General features: G+C 40.1%; 1 protein-coding gene across 10 annotated transcripts in view; it reads left to right on the top strand.

Moving 5' to 3' along the window:
• St6gal1 (ST6 beta-galactoside alpha-2,6-sialyltransferase 1) overlaps positions 1–21720 on the top strand; it is a 128567-nt gene that overhangs the window by 84931 nt on the left and 21916 nt on the right. For 5 of the 10 annotated variants that reach the window (XM_070029792.1, XM_070029793.1, XM_070029794.1 and 2 more), the window contains 3 exons: positions 12038–12173; positions 15671–15705; positions 16588–17234. In XM_070029792.1, coding sequence (XP_069885893.1) covers positions 15701–15705; positions 16588–17234 — 652 coding nt within the window. In that variant the 5' untranslated portion in view covers positions 12038–12173; positions 15671–15700. Of the gene's footprint in view, positions 1–6989; positions 7195–12037; positions 12174–15670; positions 15706–16587; positions 17235–21720 lie in introns of those variants that run through there. The other 5 variants (XM_070029800.1, XM_070029802.1, XM_070029797.1 and 2 more) reach the window with 4 other exon arrangements.

Below are 21720 nucleotides of genomic sequence, written 5' to 3' on the forward strand. Positions count from 1 at the left end.
GTGGCTCAGTGGTAGAGTGCTTGCTTTGCATGCAGGAGGCCCTGGGTTTGATTCCTCAGCACCACATAGGCAGAAAAAGCCTCAAGTGGCACTGTGGCTCAAGTGGTAGAGCGCTAACCTTGAGCTGAAGAGCTGAGGGACAGCGCCCAGGCCCAGACTTCAGGCTCCATGACCGACCAAAAAAAAAAAAAAAAGAGTTAGGTGATCTTGATGTTACAGAAGCTTCAGAACATGGTAAACTCTCAATAATTATTAGTTCAAACAGAGCAATAAAAATCTGTCATTAAATAGTGAGCACATCCCACAGGGGAAGATTTCTAAGTATTATTATCCATATCTGTCAGATAGAGATACAAGGATCACAGACAGATGTTGATTAGATGTCTTAAATGACAGATTAAAAAGTCAGAATCTATGTTTGTGAGATGGCAGCCTAGTGAGAGGTGTGTGTGTGTGTGTGTGCATGTGTGTGTGTGTGTGTGTGTGTGTGTGTGTGTGTGTGTGTGTGTGTGTGTGAAGTGTCTTGAACTCAGGGCCTAGGCTCTGTCTCTTAGTTTTTTCACTCAAGTTAGGTGCTCTAACACTTGAGCCATAGCTCCACTTCTGGCTTTTTTTGGTGGCTAGTTGGAGGTAATCTCACAGACTTTCCTGTCCACATTGGCTTTGAATGGCAATCCTCAGCCTCCTAAGTAGTTAGGATTATAAGCATGTGTCACCGGTGCCTGTAGTAACTTCCTTTTCTAAATCCATGGCTCCTCGAACTATTGGTAGTAAAGGACTGGTTTCTCTCATTCATTTTTTAATGTATCAATCAGTTGTAAAATATAATGAAATGGATTATAGAATGATAAAAAAGACATTCAAAGTAGAAGGCTCATTTTAAAATATTCTTTTTGCTAGGCATAGAACTATTGGATTCAATTATGAGCCAAGTTCTTTTACTTATTGTAAAGGTGATGAACAAGAGAGTTACAGTTACAAAAGTTAGGTAATGAGTACATTAAAGTATGAGTCTTTATTTTTTATTTTTATTTAATTTTTGGTCTTGGGGCTTGAACTCAGGGCCAGGGCGCTGCCCTTGAGTTTTTTTGCTCAAGGCTAGTGCTCTACCACACGATGCAAGTTCTTTACACTCAATTTCTGTACTTATCTCAGACCTTAGACAACTTCCTCCGACTAATGCTTGTCTATAGCTCTCACTTTGGGAGAGCTACCTGTTTTTCAGAATCTGGGGCATAAACTGACCACTTATATTTTAATTAGGCTGGAGATGTAGCTCAATGGTATACATGGGGTCCATCACCTTAAACAACAGAAAGCAATACAACACTTCATTGCTCAGCTCCACTCCTGACTATTTGGATCAGAATGATGGAGATAGAATTCAGGACTCTACTTTGTGTGGGTTTTTTTTTGGGGGGGGGGGGTTGAGGACAGGTGCATGCAAGGGTGTTGGTCCTGGAACTTGAACAATGACAGGAGTTGTTTTGCTGAAGGCTTTTGCTCTACCACTTGACCCACAGCTCCAGCTTTTGATGGTTAACTAGAGATAAGAGTCTTACTTTCCTGCCTTGGCTAGCTTTGAACTGTGAATCTGAGTTTCAGCCTTCTGAGGAGCTAGGATTACAGGCATGAACCACTGGTGCCTGCCTTAGGAACCTCCTTCCTTCGTTCCTTCCTTCGTTCCTTCCTTCGTTCTTTCGTTCCTTCCTTCCTTCCTTCCTTCCTTCCTTTTTTTCTCTTTCTCCCTTTCTCCCTTCCTCCCTTCCTTCCTTCCTTCCTTCCTTCCTTCCTTCCTTCCTTCCTTCCCTTTCCTTCCCTTTCCCTTCCTTCCTTCCCTTTCCTTCCCTTTCCCTTCCTTCCTTCCCTTTCCTTCCCTTTCCTTCCCTTTCCCTTCCTTCCTTCCTTCCTTCCTTCCTTCCTTCCTTCCTTCCTTCCTTCCTTCCTTCCTTCCTTTCTTTCTTCCTTTCTTTCTTTCTTCTTTCTTTCTTTCTTTCTTTCTTTCTTTCTTTCTTTCTTTCTTTTCGTGTGTGTCATTCATAGGGTTTGAACTCTGGGCCTGGCCACTGTCCCTGAGCTCTTCAGCTCAATGCTAGTGCTTTACCACTTGAGTTACAGTGCCACTTCCCGTTTTCTGGTGGTTAATTGGAGATAAGAGTCTCATAGTCTTGGGCTGGGAAGGTGGCTCAGTGGTAGAGTGCTTGCCTTGCATGCATGAGGCCCTGGGTTCAATTCCTGAGCACCACATAAGCAAAAAGAAAAAAGCCGGAAGTGGCGCTGTGGCTCAAGTGGTAGAGCGCTAGCCTTGAGCTGAAGAGCTGAGGGACAGCACTCAGGCCCAGAGTTCAGGCCCCACGACCGGACCAAAAAAAAAAAAAAAAAGAGTCTCATAGTCTTTTCTGCCCTGGCTGGCTTTGAACCATGATCCTCAGATCTCAGCCTCCTGAGTAGCTAGGATTACAGGCGTGAGCCACCAGCACCCCACTAGGAACCTACATTTTAATGAGTAATTTTAATAACTTCAATGTGCCCTGAGTCTGAGAATCATTGTTCTCTACAATCCTGCTTCTCCTCTGCAGACAGCAGAGGAACACAGTAAATAGTGAAGCAAACATAATAGTCTGTTCCCATTCCTCCATTGCCCCTCCCCCTTTCTTTCTTCTTTTAAGGAGATGTTTTTCAAAGTCTTCCTTTCTATAGAAACTTACTGACAGACCAGCTTTTTGAACTTATTTAAGTGCACTTCAGTGAATGTGTATTGACTGAAAACTGCAGGCTGAGTAGAGAGGGACCAGAGCACATGATGCTCACACAGCCATTGGGAAGTGAGTTAAAATAGAGCACAGTGAAGAACTGGGGCATTTTTAGTACCACAGCAGCTGAGCAGATGAGGAGGAGCCAGTCACAGAGACCACTGAACTGACAGGGAGTGACCATCATATAAAGGAAACTCAGAAGTGTAGGTTTGAAAAGTTAGTTAGTTGGGGAGGATAAGCAACTTCTGATGGGTGACCAAGACGGAATGAGCATCAGTCACCTGCTTAGCATCATGGAGGTCATGGAGGTCTTTGGTAATCCTGACAAGCACAGGTTCAGGAAGAAAGGAGAAGCATATTGAAGTGGAACTCATGAGGATGGGAAGATGGGAATTGGAAATAGAGACAGTGGATAGTCTTTCAAAGAATTTTATTACCGAGGACTGAAAAATTAGACCAGGGCTGGGAAATGAAATGACTTCAAAAGATTTATGGAGAAGGGACAGGGAAATGTAACTTATTTTGTACTCAGATAATGACTAAATACATACATTTTTATAAAATAATAATGTATTTTTTAAGTTAATTCCTTCAGGAAAACAGAAATAATTGTCTGTTGCAACATTTTTTCCCTTAAGCTCTTTCAAATTCTCTAGACTGAGAGGACATCATTGGCCAAGAAGAAAAGAGTTTGTAAATCACTCTTAGTTCCCTATATAGATGAATCTACATGCATGTGAAAAATTGCAGTGCATTTTTTAATATTTTCTTTATCTATTTTTTGGCTGGAACATCTTAAATTTTATCTCTCATTACTTCACATGCAAAGGTCCTTTTTGTGTTTTATGTAACTAACCATGGTACTATTATTATGCCTAATGAAATTAACAATGATAAATTATATCATGTAAATCCAGAACATATTTAAATAACTTTATTTGTCTCTAAAGATATTTTGTGCAAATTAATATTCAAGCAAGGCCTGTTTTATATTATTAATGTATCTATTAAGCTAGTTGATTTTTTTATGTCCATTGACTAATTGATGAAACCAAATCAGCTGTCCAAAGTTCTACTTTGTGAATTTGTCCAATAACTTTCCTATGGTGTCATTTAACTTGCGCATTCTTGTGTGTGTGTTTGTGTGTGTGTCTGATGTATGTGTGTATGTGTGTGTGTGTATTTTTCCTGCTGGTACAGGGCTTGAACCTCATGTTCTTCTTTGGCTTTTTTGCTTAAGGCTAGCATTCTACCACATGAGCCACACTAACACTTCTAGCTTTTTGCTACATTGGATTAAGAGTTTCATGGATTTGTCTCTCTGGGCTGGCTTTGGACTACAATCCTCAGATCTCAGTTTTCTGCACAGCTAACCATGAGGAACCAGTGTCCAGCTCTTCTGTATATCCTAAAAAATGGTTTGCATGTAAGGATGGGATAATATATAGTTCAAATATTTGTGGCAAGAATGTTCCACAGTTGATACTGTGTGTTCTATCATGCTGCAGATCAGACGTCACATGCTGTTCAGCATTAAAACTACGAATCAAGTGGAAGTTACCTAAATCGTGAGAGTGTGGTTTTTTTTTTTCTTCTGAAGACAGGAAACTAGAAGCATGTTTATGTGCAAATGGAAGGGCACTTTGAGAAAAGGATGCAAATGAAAAGAGGGTGATTTTATAAAATACTTTTTTTTTAATTGTGAAAATACTGTACAGAGAGGTTACATGGACAAGATAATGAGTACATTTCTTATCAAGCATTGTTGCCTCCTCCTTTGTGTCCTCTTCCCATTCCTTCCCATCCAAAGTTGTAAAGTTCGTTTTTGGACATAACATCTTGTACATCTCATTGTTGCAATGGGTCTACCTGTATCCCTATTTAAACAATTTGTTTTTTCCCTTCCCCTCCACAAAGTATACCAACATAAAATACAGTGAAAACAGGGGTTAAACACTTTCTTTAAGTAGACAAGATTATACAGAATGTAGTGGATAAGTGTTTGCCATTGCATATGTTGGTCCCAGTTGATAATAAGAGACTTGGGCATCAGTGCAAGTAATGTGAGCTGTGGTATGGTGCTTGAGGAGGTTCTAGTCTGGAACAAGTTATGTGTTCATTGGAGGAGAGTGACAATAAGAGGGAAAAGACAAGTAGAACTTGAGGATGTAGCAGATGAATATATTGCAAGAGCAGTATGTGATTGCTGGCAAGCATTAAGTACCTATTAGCAATTGGTGATGAGCAACATTTAATGAATTCAGTAAATACTCTGTGCACACAATGTTTTCTGCAAATTTTCTTTTTTTTTCCTTTTGGTAATCGCCATTTACTTCTCTTTTTTTTCAAAATTTTTATTGTGATTAAGTGGTTACATAATTTCCCAAATTTCACAGTATCGTGGGATAGTGAAGCTTAGTTAAAGTCACAAACACATTCTAACTTTCCGGGAGCAAGTTGTCTATCATGGTCTATAACATTTATGAGTTCTATGAGCTTTGCAATACAGTTATTTCTTCCACATTGGGTGGTATGTACATTTCTTTTGTTTTGCATAGCATCAGCTGTTCCCACTTTCCCACTTCTTCCCTCCTTCCCATCACTGCCATTGAGTTGCTTAGTTCATTATGGTCAATGTCCAGTGCAGCTGATGGGTCCTGCTGTTGTATGTTTTTCCCTGATTCCCTCTGGTTCTGTGCCGTCCTCTGGTTTCCCTTGGTGTGCACATATACACCATACATGTGATCAGCAGCATGGGGTTATTTAGTAGTGATTCCACCACATGAGTGGAAGTCCTTTGTTTCTTAAAGTCCTGTTAATTTTGTCGTATCACCTAACATTTTGGATTTAACATCCACTTATCAGTGAGACCATGTGCCGTTTGTCTCTTTGTACTTGGCTTACCTCGCTCAACATGATTTCTTCTAGCATGATTTCTTCTAGCTCCATCCATTTCCCTGCAAATGCCATTATTTTGTCATTTGTAATGGCTGCATAATATTCCATTGTGGATCCACTCATCTGTGGTGAGACATCTGGGTTGTTTCCATATCCTGGCTATTGTGAACAGTGCTGCAATAAACATGGAGGTGCACGTGTCCTTGTATACTGGTTCCTGTTGTTCAGGATAAATGCCTAGAAGTGGTATGATTGGGTCACAAGGGAGGTCAATATTTAGCTTTCTGAGGACCCTCCAGACTGCTTTCCAAAGTGGTTGTATAAGTGTACATTCCCACCAGCAGTGTAATTGGCTGACTTCAGGATGTGGGCCATTCTGACTGGGGTAAGGTGGTATCTCAGGGTTGTCTTTATTTGCATTTCCTTCACCACCAGGGATGATGAACATTTCCTCATGTGTTTCTGTGCCATTTTTATCTCTTCTTCTGTGAAGTCTCTCTTTATTTCCCTTGTCCATTTAGTAATTGGTTTGTTAGTTTGGGAGGGATTAGTTTCTTGAGTTCCCTGTGTATACTGGATGTTAACCCCTTGTCTGATATATTGCTGGTAAATATTTTTTCCCAATTAGTTGGTTGTCTTTCTAGCTTGGTTGCGATAGATTTAGCTGTGCAGAAGCTTTTTATTTTAAGGTATTCCCATTTGTCGAGTCTCTCTCCAACTTGTTGTGACCCTGTTCAGGAAGTTCCTTCCTGTGCCTATAAGTTCAAGTGTCTCTCCTACTCTGTCCTGCAGTAATTTCAGAGATTCAGGTTTAATGTTAAGGTCTTTAACCCATTTTGAGTTGATGTTGGTGCATGGTGACAGGCTGGGGTCCACTTTTAGTCTTCTGCATGTGGCTGCCCAGTTTTCCCAGCACCAGTGATTGAAGAGGCTATGTTTCTTCCACTGTATGTCTTTGGCTCCTTTGTCAAATATCAGCTGACTATAGGCATGTGGTTTTTATTTCTGGATCTTCTATTCTATTCCATTGGTCTTCAGGTCTGTTTTTGTGCCAGTACCATGCTGTCTTTGTTATTATGGTTCTATAGTAGAGGTTGAAGTTTGGCATTGAGATCCCTCCCATGTTGTCTTTTTTTCCTAGAATTGTTTTGGCTATTCTAGGTCAGCCACTTTTCATTGCATAGCACAGGCGTGGAGTAAAACATAGTTAACTTAATGGTGATTGGATTTTCGCCTCCTGGATTTAATGAAAAAGGGGCAAGGGAGTCGTGTTAATGATTGATCACAGAATTTCAGTTGGGTATAAAGGGAAGGGAAGACTTGAGGGAAGGGAGGGACAGCCAGGGAAAACTGTTGGAGTTGAGACACTAATCGGAGTAAGTTCCAAAGACAGGAGCGGTGACTGGAGAGGGGTGTCTGAAATCGAGATGATGGAAAATGATTATATTTTGGAAATAACAAAATTAGAGCGATGGCCCTGAACATGAATGACTAAGACCACAATCAGTCGAGCTCTGAGGCTAAGGCACAAGAATATCCTGTAAGTGAAGATGGGTATCATTAAAGGCCATGACGAAACAGTGGTGGGTGGGAGAAAATTACAGCGAGTAAGGGGCTAACACAGTCAAAGAATGAAGAGGATATCTAGGTGATGCAGGGTTGCTGCAAAAATGAACAGATCCACAGAGGGTTCTTAACACTGAGCCTGAGTGTGGCGTGTGTTGTGTGTTATTAACTTTCAATCTGAATCTATGTGGTTTCAGGCAGCAGAGCTTAAACCACGGGGTTTACTTTTACAGAAAAGTTGATCTTCTTACAATTTAAGTTCTTTCTAAGAGGTACAGCTGCTTGCCCTGCTATGAATGATAGAGGAAGGTGATAATTTCTCTGACATTCAGTGTATCCAAAAGATCAAGGGAATATCCCCTTGGTTTAGCCATAAAGGGGATTCTAGCCACTGTAATGGATAGGTGCAAGAGATTTAGCAACTGAAGTGAGGAGGGAGAAGGACATTGTCAGAGCTTGCTTCGTTCTTTCATTAAAAAATAACTGAGCATTTTCTAGCTATGAGTCAGAACTTGGCTAGATGCAGGGGACCAGCAAGGTCTCAGTAGAGTTGAGACAGATCTGTAATCAGATAAATGTTGTAATCAGATAAATGTCGAATAGGACGGCGGGGGCTAGAACAGGCACTGGGAAATCACATTGATCTCAGTGGGATCAAGGAAGGCTTGAGGGTTGAGGGTCCCTTGAACTGGTGGTGGAGGCTAAGTGGCTGTGGCTCATGTGAACACAGCCAATGTAGAAGGAACTTTACCCTCATTGCTACAAAGGCATAAAAGAGCCTGGGATATTTGGGAGTACTCCTGGAATTACTTAAATCCTCAGTTTCCCTATTTGTAATAGGGGGGTAAATTGTGGTATCTGGAGAAGGAGATGAGGAGAAGTCAATGACCTGCTATGTGTAACTTGGCATAGACGCTGTTGAAATCCTTTCCCGTATATTATCTTGCTTCATTTTGTAAATAGTCCTATGAATAGGATCTATTATCCTCGTTTTACAGTAAATTAAATGAGTCCTGGGGTGGGGGTTTGGGGGAGGGGGAGAGCAGGGCATTGAATAACCAAGGTCAAGGTCAGGATTGGTATAAAGCACAGTATGACTCTGCCCAGATCAGTCTGTCTCTAAAGCTTATACTCCTCTGAAAAAAAATTATTACCCTACATTAGTTATGCAAGGTAGGTTTCATTGTGACATTTCCACACATGTATAAATATATCCCAATCAACCTCACAGCCTCTATTACTCTCCTTATTCCCTTCTGCTCTTGATCCCAAGCTATGGTCAGTGCTTGGCACAAAGTAAATGGTTGTTGTTATTGTCCTGATTGCTTGTTTGTCACCCAGAGTTGAGGGTTCTGTCATCACTTCTGCAGCTGGCTGAAGATCACCAGGAGCAGTGACTATTTTTGGAAGGCCCTCATCACCAATGACAGATAGAGACCAACACTTGCACCTCATTTGCTTCAGCTGGTTCATTTTTGGAAATCAAGAGTGGGAGTGATTTTTAGTTTCTTAGAGGGCAAGACTTTGTAAGCAGATGCTGTTGACATGAAAGAGGAAAGAGCTAGGATACAAAAACTCTTCTGATATCAGTGAGTGAAACTTAAAAATCTCATGGCCCATCAACTCATGGGTTAGAGATGGTAGCAAATCAACATCCATAAGTAAGAGGTGTCATCCCAAGGTCAGATAACTGTCATTAGTGTTCTTGAAGGGGCCTATCAAAGACTTTACCATTAACTATACTGAAAGAACTATGGACCTATAGTCAACAGATTGTATAGAGTATACAACTAAGATAGAACTGCTTAAGTCAAGAAATACTTATGGAATGCCTGCAATGCGCCCAACATTCACCTAGTGTCTAGAGGTAGTGGGCATAAAAATGAAGAGGGCTGACTCATGGGGTTCCTCTTTTCAGTAGAAGGAGACAGACAGCAATCAATTAATAATATAAATGTATATATTACAATGTATACTGAAGCCACAAAGGAAACTTGTGCCATTGAAAGCTATGTCCCAATGCTAGTTTTTCCCTACATTGAATAAACAGAGCCGGTTTTTGTTGTTGTTGTTGTTGTTGTTGTTGTTGTTCTGGGGCTTGAACTTAAGGCTTAGTGTTCTTACTTGGCTGTTTTGCTCAAAGCAGGTGCACCACCACTTGAGTCCCACCTCCTGTTCCAGCTTTTTGCTGGTTAATTGAAGATTAAAATCTCATGGACTTTTGTGCCTGAGCTGACTTTTAACTATGATCTTTAGATCCTATGTTCCTGAGTAGCTAAATGAAAGATTCTTATCTTACCAGGTCAATAGTTTTCCTATCTTGATCATGTACATATTCCCAATAGGTCATATATAATGCATAGTCACATCTGTGTGCTCAGATAGAACTTTCAAATTTGCCTTTTCATTATTACATATATATATATATATATGTGTGTGTGTGTGTGTGTGTGTGTATATATATATATATATATATATATATATATATATATATATATATATATATACATATATATTTGATGCCAATACTGGGACTTGAACTCAGAGCCCGGGTGCTGCCCTTTAGCATTTTTGTTCAAGTTTAGCATTCTCCACTTCTGGTTTTGGTGGGTAATTGAAGATAAGAGTCTCATGGACTTTCCTGCTTGGGCTGACTTCAAACCATGATCCTTAGATCTCAGCCTCATGTGTAGCTAGCATTATAGGCATGAGCCACCAGTGTCTGGCTTTATTAATATATTTTAAGTATTTTTCTTCACCATTGCTATATAAATATACACCAGCATTTGTATTGTCTCAGGTGAATGTAACATAGTTTATTACTAGAACTTTAGTTCCAGATTTTCACTATTACAAATAGATTTAAAATGAAAACCTTTGTTGTTTGCATATTGCTTTATAGAACTCACATTCTTCACTCATTAATCATCTTTCAATGCTTACTATAACTATGAAAAGAAGGGAATTATTTTATGTGTGAGGAAACTGAAATACATAATCTTCTTTTTTCTATTATTTATTTTTCAGTTATATTTCCTAAAAGTGTAGTGGCTTGGTTGACAATTATGAGCTCTTAGTTTACAGCTTGAATACTTCTAGAAAGTTTAAACCAACTTATATCTCTCTTTCAAATGTATCCCAATTTCATTATAATCTGTCTATTAAGGCATCATTTTGAAGACCAATGACTGATGCAAATTCTATAAACCTTCAGCATAATGTTGGCCCTTTTGGGTTTCTTTCTAAATTAACCTTAATGTTATATATTTGCAAATTATAGTTTTGAATTTGTGATTTATCTATTCATGTTGATTGTTTCTTTACTTGGGGGAAACTTTTATAATATGAACCCTTTTATACTTCATTTCCTTTTTTAAAAAAATCACGTGGTATTTTTCATTTCATAGATGTTAGAATTTATTTATAGTTGAATCTGTTAAACATTCTCTTCTCTGGAGTTCGAACTCAAGGGTCTGTACTTACTTTAGACAACTGCTATACTACCTGAGCAACTTGGCTATCCTTTTGTGGAATAGTTATTTTCAAGATGGAGTCTCGCTTTGGGCCCAGGTTGTCTAGGATTTTGATTTTCCTATTTGTGCTTCCTTCCATTGCTGGGATGACAAATGTGCCCAACCATTGGTTGAGAAGGAGCTTTAAGATCTTTTTGTCTGGGCTACTTCAAACTACAGTCCCCAATTTCTGCTCTTAAGTAGCTGGGATTACAGGCTTGAGCTGTCATGTCCAGCTCTTTTGTCATTGTTTTTCCATTGCACAAAAAATAGAGCTGATAAACAGATGTATTTTCAGCTTTTAAAAATTTTACACACAGCCAGGCACCGGTGGCTCACGCCTGTAATCCTAGCTACTTAGGAGGCTGAGATCTGAGGATCAAGGTTCAAAGCCAGCCCGGGCCGGAAAGTCTGTGAAACTCTTATCTCCAATAACCACTCAGAAAACCAGAAGTGGCACTATAGCTTAAGTGGTAGAGCGCTCGCCTTGAGCTGAAGAGTTGAGGGACAGCACCCAGGCCCAGAGTTCAAGCCCCACGACTGACCAAAAAAAAAATTTTTTTTACACACACATACCCCATTTTTGGGGCTATACTAGGATTAGACACAATGCTTTTCATAGGCCAGACAGATACTCTACCACTGAACTCAGCCTTTTACTTACTTTTATGCTTTTAAAAAATCATTGTGGTGATTTTACTGTATTACAAATGTTTTTCACGTTTCTAGTGATTTTGTTATTTTTTTCTTATTTACCCTTACTCTCTGCTTACCTCAGTAAGTAACACATGCACATTTTGGAATAGACATGAAATTACAAAAATTTAAATATCTATTTTTTTCACCTTCCTGGATGATTTTTTCTAATACTTTTGCTTTTATGTATTTTTTAATGTATTTAATTCTGAATCTGGAGATTACAGCTTTGTAAGCTTTATGTTTTGGTTATGTGATTGAACTTTCACATGATATAAATATCCTATGAAAAATAAATCATTAGAAAAATCTATTTGGAGTTTATTTTGGTGATGAACTTTTTTTTTAAACTATCCCTAAGCAGCAATTTATCTAGAAAGATAAATCTTTCTAGGATATTCTTATTTTGCATTCTTATCCAACATTGGTCTATTTCTGCTGTCACATCCAAACCATTTGCAACTGTCCTAAGTTTTTCTTTCTTTTTTTTTTCTGAGCTCTCAGAGATCCTGGTTTATGCAGTAACCTAGATAACACAAGTGTTCATTTGTTTTGTTAATGTTTAATCTGTTTAGCCAAGCTTACCTCCCCTTTTGTGTATATTTACAGATGCTTTTTGATCATCCTGAGAAAAATGAGCCTTGGCCTCCAGACCAAGCAAAACCAATATCCCTCCCATGGAGAATATTGCTAGTTCCTGAAGACCTAGAAGATTTACAGCCCTAAAGAGATTAGCTAGAAGCAGGTAAGAAAAACCTGGGGATGGACAAACCAAGAAATCCATTCCTGAATGAACAGTAGTACGGCAGATTACGCTGGCAAGGAACCTCAAACTACAATGTCCGACCGTAGCTTTGCTTGTTTTTCTTTTCTCTTTTCTTTCTTAGTCTTGTAACTGCTGATTCAAAGAGGAGCAGAGTGGGAGGGTAGGTACCTTGCTCATTTCTGTAAGCTTTAACTATAGTATTTGAATTATGTATTTCACTGTGCCCTTTTTTTTTGAGCACCTACTATGTGCCAAGTGCTGCATTTGACACTGAGCAAGTCAGGATGAGTAGATCAGGGCAGAATTCCTTACTTTGAGCTTTTCTTTCTGCTGGTTCAGGGTCAAGAAGTATCTTTGGTGATAGTGGGAGTTGGTAGGTAGAAGCCTACTCTACCTTCCACTGGTGGTTTTTGGGTGGTTAATTGGGAGAGGACTCTTAAATTTAGCTGTCCCAGTTGGCTTTAACATGATTTTCAAATCTCAGTTTTCTGAATATCTAGTATTACAGAATTGAGCTGCTAGCATCCAGCTTAGTTCAGCAATTTTTTTCTTCTTTAAGTAATTGTACAAAGGAGTTGCAGTTCATTGTCCGTTTATGAGTACATTGCTTCTTGATCAGCATCATCAGTGGTTTATTGGGCAGTGCTCTGTTCCAGATACTGTGCTAGGTCCTGTTATTCAGAGATGATGCCAGAAGTTCTCCTCTAGCAGAAGAGTCAGCACACAAAGCAAGCTTTAGAGATCAATACAAGCAGCTGGGAGCTGGACTAGCACAGGCTGACATGGGGGTGAGCTCCCATGATAGGTAAGGACAGAGAATGCACCAGTTTAGAAGGTAGCTTCAGAGACAGTCGATTGCCATCAGAATATTCAAAACTGATATGGTGAATTTTTCCAAAGACTCTGGAGAGACGTTGCTTACTCTCTTCTGTTGGTTGGGCTCTTAAGATAAAGTTTCTCCTGTCTCTGTCTTATTAGGATCACTTAAGAAGTGAGAACGGGTCCTGCAGTACTAAGTGCCTATGACCAGAGACTCCACCTAGCCTGTGGTTTTGGAACTTCATATAGGGTTCAGCTGAAGGCCCACTTGAGCCCTGATGTCAAGTTTCAGATGAGTGCTTGTGAGGCCATGACTGAAACGTGAGATATGGTAACAGGACTGTAGTTGGGCCTGTTTGTATGTGTGGGAATTCCTCCCTCCTGAGAATGCAGGAAAAGCTAATATGAGCCTCCACTGAACCTCGGGTCCCAAGGGGGTGAATCAAGCCCCTCCCTTCCATTTCCTTTCACTGATAGGCGTAAAAGGCAAGTTAGAAACCCACCATTTCAGAATCACCCATACTACTTTTTAAATTGCTTGTATTTCTAAAACCTCATTTGGGTCAGCTATAAATGGAGCTCATAAAAATCTCGCCTGCTTATCTATCCATGTTATTCTGGCTTTTATAAACTTTGCTAATGGAAAAGGGTTCCTGAGTGGTTCAGGGTGCCCACCAGTGCCCATCAGTCTACTGTATGTGCTCGAAGTGCTTTTTCTATAATTGATCAACTGAGCTGCCTTTCTAGGCTTCCTGACTTCTGAGTCCTGATGGTTGGCACTGACTTTTCATTGTCCCAGTGCTAGCTTTCTGTTTTCCAATGGCAAGATTGTGAACTTTCAGAGGTAGATACACCTGGGTTTGTAATCCTGGTTATGGCATCATTTATGAGCTACTGGCATTACAGAAGCCCACCTCGATAAGATCTGACCTCTTAATTTTTAACATAGAATTGTGATTATTTACTCCATAGTGCAATGGTAAAAAAATTAATCAATGATAAATTGGAGTTAAGTGCAGTAAGATCTTAAATTCTATTTCTTCTCTAATTGTTCTTGAGATACTTACATGATCATGTGGTTAGTTATGTTACATGTTTTTGACAATGCAACAAGCCCTTTATCTGTTGTTCAAAAATAATGTCTTCTAGCTGTACACTGGTGGCTGATACTTATCATCCTAGCTATTCAGGAGGCTGAGAACTGAAGATCACAATTTGAGGTCTGCCCAGGCAGATGAATTTGTGAGACAATTAACCAGCAAAAAGCTGAAACAGGAGGAGTGACTCAAGTAATAGAGTGACAGTTGTGAGCAAAAAACAAACTAAGTGGAAGTTGAGACTCAGAATTCAAGCTCCAATATTGGCATGTACACACACACACACACACACACACACACACACACACACACACACACACACACACACACACACACACACACACACACACACACACACCACCACCACCACCACCACCACCACCACCAGACACAAAACAACTAACAACCTAACAACAACAAACAGAAGAAGAAATATTGTCTTCTGTGTACAGAGGATGTCCAAAGCTTTCGTTCCCTATCGCCCACCACTGGTTCCTAAGGTCTGGAATAGTAGAAAATACTGCTCTAGTTGGTAATGCCAGTGGGTACCAAGAGAGATCCACTTGTTATTCAATTAAAGATTCTCAGATAAAGAGGCTCCCTCTCAGGCTGGTAAGTCACAACCAGTGGTCTACTCTGCCCTCTTTCACTGACTGATGTCACCCACACATGCCCCTCTTGCCAAAGGGCTGCTCTACGGAGTCTCTTTAAAATTCCTCCCCTTACTTTGTTTTTAGCTCATTCCAAGTCTGTTAACATATCCTCTGTGTGGTCTTCCCAACACTCTATGAATGGAATAGGCAGAAGTTATCATCCTATAGAAATTTAGAGGCAGAGATATTCACTTGCCCAGGGGTCACCAAGCACGGGGGACACAAACCCAGTTTTCATACCCAATGGAAAATGTCTACCACCTTATCCCTAATAGCCATGGCTTCATGGGAAAGTACTTCGGACTCCTAGTAGGTTAGAAAACTTCCAGGGGCAATTGATTTTACTCTTTGGTAAGCAAACCCAGCGACTGAGGAAAGAATTTAATGATTTCCAAAAGATAAAGACATAATGTTTGAGTTCAAAGGGCTTCCATTTTCCATTAATTACCCGGTGAATTCTGAGGGAACAAAGTAGATACATACCCAGATATAAAGTGGGATTATTTAGCTCTATTTGTTTAGTAAAGAGCACTTTCCAGAACTTTCAATAGTTCTGTGTGTGGTATAGTAAAAAGGACTTGACTGGGGATTCAAGCACATTTGGATTTGAACCTCAGGGCAAGTATTTCCTGAGCTCTGTGATCCTGAGCACTTTCCTTAACTTCTTAAAGCCTCAGGTTGCAAATCTGTAAAAATGGAGATCTAGCACCATCATCATAGTGATTTTCAGACCCCCTCTGAACAGCTTAGGAGATGCTTTTCAAGTTACTCTATGAGATGCATGTGCTTCTCTGGAGTTATGTATGACACTGACCCTGATTTTGGTGAAATTAAATGAAAGAACATCTCATGGGTTTAATAAGTGTGTGTTTTCATTTCTTCAATTGGCTACATGTCTGCTGTCCAGATACCTGCCCAAGATTTCCCATCCTTTGTCATGAGGTGAGCAAGCTCTTTGTCTGAAGAGTGGTTTTGTTGTGGTGCATGACACAAAACGGAGTGTTACATTGTGAAGCTATTCTTGGCACGATTCTAACATCACAGTCCATAGAGAGGCACATTACAAATCTATAACCTCTGACTGTTGTAAATGGTTTAGGATTTTAAGGAAGCTGGGTTTTGTGATATAGTATAGTTGGCTGGCTGATCCCTTTTGTTTTACATTATTAGAAGAATGCATGCCTTTATTTAACACAGTCTAACACTCTATGAATGCATTGATACATAAAATATTTCCTGATCTCAACGCTTCTTGCAGGACCTAGACCAAGGCAACTAGAAACTCAGAGTACAAAAAGTAATGGGAGAAAAGCAGGGGCTGGTGTCTTACACCTGTAAGCATACCAAGATACTCAGGAAGCTGAGATCTGAGGATGACAGTTCAAAGAGAGCCTGGGCAGTGAAGTCTGTGAGACTCTTATCTCTAACTACCAAAAACCCAAAGTGGAGCTTTGGCTCAAGTGGTAGAGTGCTGGTCTTGAGCAAACAAAAAGTACAGGAACATCTCTCAGGCCTTGAGTTCAAGCACCAACAAATAAACAAATAATAAAAATAAATAAATAAGGAGAAAGACATAAAGTATTCAGAGCTGGGCAGGGAAGAAGGCAGTGCCTGGGGGAATATGATCTATGTTCAAAGCTACACGATGGCTGAGTTTTTGTTTTTTTTCAGGATGTGCTCAACAGTTGGTGGAAGGTAGATCAGGGCCCAGATTTAAGTTTGCTTGCTCTCAATCTCCTGTTTAGCCTATCTACCCTATGGCTTGCCACGTTTGGATGTCCTTTCCATCACTTTTTTTGTCTTGTCTGTTTTTTTTTTTTGTAGGCTTGTTTTCCTGCTCAGATTCTGGAATACATCTTTCATTATGATCCACACCAACTTGAAGAAAAAATTTAGTTATTGTGTCCTGGCCTTTCTTCTGTTTGCAGTCATTTGTGTGTGGAAGGAAAGGAAGAAAGGGAGTTATTATGATTCCCTTAAGTTGCAAGCCAAGGAATTACAGGTGTTGAGGAACTTTGAGAAACTGGCCATGGGGTCTGGTCCCCAGTCTGTCTCCTCAAGTGGCACTCAGGACCCCCACAAGGGAAGCCAGGCCTTCAGCAGTGCAAGAGTCCCAGCCAAGGCCAAACCACAAGCCTCCTACCAGGTGTGGAACAAGGACAGCTCATCCAAAAACCTTATCCCCAGGCTGCAAAAGATCTGGAAGAACTACCTGACTATGAACAAGTACAAAGTGTCCTACAAGGGGCCAGGGCCAGGTGTCAAGTTCAGTGCAGAGGCCCTGCGCTGCCATCTTCGGGACCATGTGAACGTATCCATGGTAGAGTCTACAGATTTTCCCTTCAATACCTCTGAATGGGAGGGTTTCCTGCCCAAGGAGAACATTCGGACCAAGGCTGGGCCATGGAGCAGGTGTGCTGTTGTCTCATCAGCAGGATCCCTGAAGTCCTCCCAACTGGGCCGAGAGATAGGTATGTGAAGACGGGGTGTCTTGAACAATCTTGGAGAAGAGATCCCAAAGGTGGCTCAGTGAGTTGGAGGAGCTGGACCAAGGCAGTGTATTCAAGTCTCTTACAGTGAGAAGTGTCATGAGCAGAGTTGTGAGGATGGGGATCCGGGCCCCAGGATCTTCATCACTACAATGGTTTTATTTGATCTATTTCATATATTGGTGTTCTGCAGTATTTAATTTGAAAAAGACAGTTCAGCCACTACCCAAGAGTAGAAACACTGCAGCTGTTCTTTGAAAGTATTTGAAGCATATACCTTACTTTTAGGCTCTAAAATTCTGTTGTCTTACCTAAAACATATTAACTCTTTGGATTTCAATAACATGGGTAGTTTGCAGGTCTCTCTCCCTCTCTCCCTCTCTCCCTGTCTCCCTCTCTCCCTCTCTCCCCCCTCTCTCTCTCCCTCCCTGTGCCAGTCCCTGGGCTTGAACTCAGGGCCTTGGCACCATTTCTGAGCTTTTGTGCTCAATGCTAATGCTCTACTACTTGAGCCACAGCTCCACTTTCAGCGTTTTGCTGAAAGTCCCATGCACTTTCCTACCAGGGCTGGCTTCAAACCACAATCCTCAGATCTCAGCCTCCTGGATAGCTAGGATTACAGGCGTGAGCCCAGTGCTCTTTAAGAAATAATTAGAGCACGTTTATTTTTTAATTTGGGGACTATGGACCAACTTTAGGGGGTTTTGATCCCTCAAATTGCACCCAGAAGTTCCTGTGGGTTGGTGTGTATAATGTACCTGTAAGCTTGTCTGTGGATTTTGCCAGCAAGAAAATCCATAGATTGCAGTTCATTTTCAGAGGGATCTGTGGATACTGCACCCCTCCCCATAGTTTAAGTCATTGGTCAAAATATATCAGCTTGTCTTTCTTAGAATCCTTTAGCGGCTAATGAATTCTTGTCGGTATTGGCAAGCCTATATAGCAGAGAGCTACTGATTTGCCTAAGGCCCTTTATTTCTCTTATTTTGAGAGAAAATATTTTTTGTCATTGTGAAAGGAATCAAGCTATAAAGAAACCAAAGGAAGCTTTGCTTTTCTGTCAGGCTGGAGGTACTGGAGCAGGTGAGGTCATATGTCTCCTTTTTTATTTCTTTCCTATGACTGCCAGGAAAAATGGTCTGAATCCAAGCACAGGCTTGAAGAAGAAATGTAAGACCCAAATTGGATTTTCTAGCACAGAAAGAAGTGGTGAGATCACACTTTGTCCCTCCCCAAATAGGCACCACTTACTAATGAAGGCTGCCAAATGTCTGGCCCCAACCTAATTTGACTTTTGCTTTTTTTGTTTCTTTTGGTCTTTGTTTTTGAGAAACTAAATGTTACTGGTTTCTGTTCATCTATAATATAACCAGGTTTTTGGTCTCTCCATTATTTGTTTAGTTGTTTTGCTACAAAATGAGATCGTCTTTAGGAGATTCCAAATATTAAATAAACCTTTTTATTCAAGTCATCATTGTCTGTGGTGCAGAAATTGTTTAAGTTTGAGAAAAAGTTGTATCTCTTTGAGAATTGACACTACAGCTTTGTTTTTCATGTACTTCTTAAAAGCAGAGGCAGGATAATACTGAGTTCAAGTCCAGTCTGGCTACAGGTGGAGATTCTATCTCGAAAACAACAACAAAAAAATCAAACAAAAATCCAAACTAGTTTGAGTGACTTAAATAAACATTGATTAAAATATCTTTTCCTTTCTTTTACATTTGGATTTTTAAAAATCATTTTTATCTGCAAATACTTTATTTGATAAATATGTAATGTTTAAAATATATAAGGCACTCTTATTTTTAAGCCAGTATTGGACTTGAACTCAGATCCTGGGCACTATCTTTTTGCTTTTTTGCATGTCTAGTGCTTTGCCATTTGAGCTCCAGTTCCACATTTGGCTTTTTGGTGGTTAAGTGAAGATACAAGTGGCACAGACTTTCCTACCAGGGCTGTCTTTGAACCAGGATCCTCAGATCTCAGCCTCCTGAGTAGCTAGGATTACAAGTGTGAACCACTGGCACTTGTCTAAAGAACTCTTATAATTCAACGATAATAAGACAAAGAATCTCATTTTAAGATAAACAAATGAGTTGAGTGAACATTTTTCCAAAAAAAACTAAAACAAATGGTCAGGTAGCATATAGAAAAGATGTTCAGGCTTAGGCATTAGGGAAATGCAAATCAAAATCACAGGGAAATGACTTTTCAAAAGTATCTTTTTCTATAGACCACAGTTACAACTTCAAGTGAATACTGTATAAGGACTTTGGTCCTAAGATGTAATAAAAATTACATTTCAGTCTTCAAATCTAGGGTGTACTCCTCTGGGCATTTCACCTAACAAATATTTAAGGCATCAGTCCATTTATTCTTTGTATTCATTCATGAGTTAATCAAAATACAAAATTGTGACTTAGGTAGGAAAAGAGCCAGATATATAATGTTCAGAATTTGTTGAGTCTGTTCCCAACTATTGGATGTATCAGATGACTTCAAATTGTTTAGTCTTACAAATAATATCTCTACAAAGTTTTCTGTACAGAGAATTCAAGAGACTGTTACTGCTTTCCAATGACAAAATAGCCTCGTGGTTAGGGTTAGAATATCCAAATAACTTTTGTGTTCATTTCCCCACCCACAGCAAGGTTATTCACTAGAGAGATTGTATAATGTCCTTTGCTTCCAACAGTGCCATAAATCAGCCCATGGTAGACTCCATAATTTTTCATTCAGTCTTATAGCTTATTTATGCATGGAAACTGAAATATCTTAGATTTGTTTGACATGAGATTGCCAACAAATAACATTTAAAAATACTATCACCAATATAAGTAACATTTGTGTGCTGTTGTGGAACGAACTTAGCTGTTCTTTTAACCACTACAACAGTGGCTAAGATAATCACCCCCATTTTGCTCATGACCTAATTATGGAGAGTGAATAGATTTTCACATCTGGTTGAGAGCACACTAGAGCTTGAAAGCATTCCTTTGACTCGAAGGAGTCTGTGCTTAGCCCCTTTGCTCTTATGATTTGTAGCTTCATATTAAAATTTGGTTGAAGTTGGGTGCCAGTGGCTCATGCTTGTAATCCTAGCTGCCCAGGAGGCTAAGATCTGAGGATCTCAGCTCAAAACCAGCCCAGGCAGGGAAAACATTTAGTTAATCACCAAAAAGCCAGAGGTAGAGGTATGGCTTAAATGGCAAAGCTCCAGCCTTGAGTGAAATGGGTTGAATAGTGCTCAAGCACTGAGTTCAAGCCCCAGTACTGGCACCCACAAAAAATTTTGGTTGGACTAATACTTTGTTGCTTTTCTGAGCGAGGCAAAGGCAATAAGCAAAGGCCAAACAGGGAAAAGAGCAGAACGTGTTTGAGCATTACAAATGATCCTCATTTGTCTCCTGCCACATCCCTACCCTTGTTGTGATCTTTACACTGGCTGTGCCCTGTGGTTGGAATGTATTGCTCTGGGCCCTTTCTGTGCCTGGCTATCGTTTGAGTCTCAGCTCCAAAGCCTTTTTTAAATCATCACGCCATCAAGAGGAGAGTTCTTCATTGTCTCTGTCACATGACCTAGTTTTTGTGTGTCATAGTGTTAAATGCAATCTGTAAGTATTTTTTAATTGTTATTAAAGGTGATGTACAAAGGGGTAACAGTGACATAAGTCAGTTAAAGAGTACATTTCCTTTTTATTTTTTAAAGAATTGTTATTATAAAGGTGATGTACAAAGGGGTTACAGTTACATAAGCCAGGTAATTAATGCATTTCCTTTTGTACAATGTTAACTCTTACCTTGCTCTCTCATAGTTACTTTTATACATAAGTTAAAATATTACTTGTTGCCTCTCCATGATCTAGAATATGAGCTCTCTGAGGCCAAAGACTTTGTCTTTCTTGCTTAGACACCAATGTGTCAAATACCTAGAGCTCTCTCCTTGGCAGAGAGTGGGTATTAATTAATATTTGCTGAATGAACAAAATGATTGATTCTCCTCTCCTGTGTGGATGTGTCACAGTAATGGGGTTAGAACTCAGGGCCTCCAACTGTCACTCCATTTTTTGCTAATGGCTGGTGCTCTACCACTGGACCTATGCCTCTAGTTTGACTTTTTGCTGGTTAATAGTATATAAGAATCTCTTATTTGTCTGCCCATGCTGGTCTGAACTGCAACCTCCATATCTCACCCTCCTGAGTAGCTAGGATTATGGCATAAACCACCGGTACTTGGGCTTATCCAAGTCTTTTTGTGCTGAATGTTTTCCATTTACTCCTCCAAACCTACCTACTACTCCCCCACCTTTTTCCATCTGGCCCTGTTCCCCGAATTTGGACCATTCCAGTAGGTATTCCTTGCCTTCTGGCTTCTATTTGGCACTGGCCAATAGAAGCTGAGAAGGAGGAAAATGAGGCTAGGGCATCTATTTTTCTGGGAATCTCCCTGCAGGTAGCCTTAGTAGCT

This window comes from Dipodomys merriami, unplaced genomic scaffold (genome assembly GCF_024711535.1).
Source record: "Dipodomys merriami isolate MVZ:Mamm:240054 unplaced genomic scaffold, mDipMer1.0.p SCAF_2, whole genome shotgun sequence".
NCBI lineage: Eukaryota > Metazoa > Chordata > Mammalia > Rodentia > Heteromyidae > Dipodomys > Dipodomys merriami.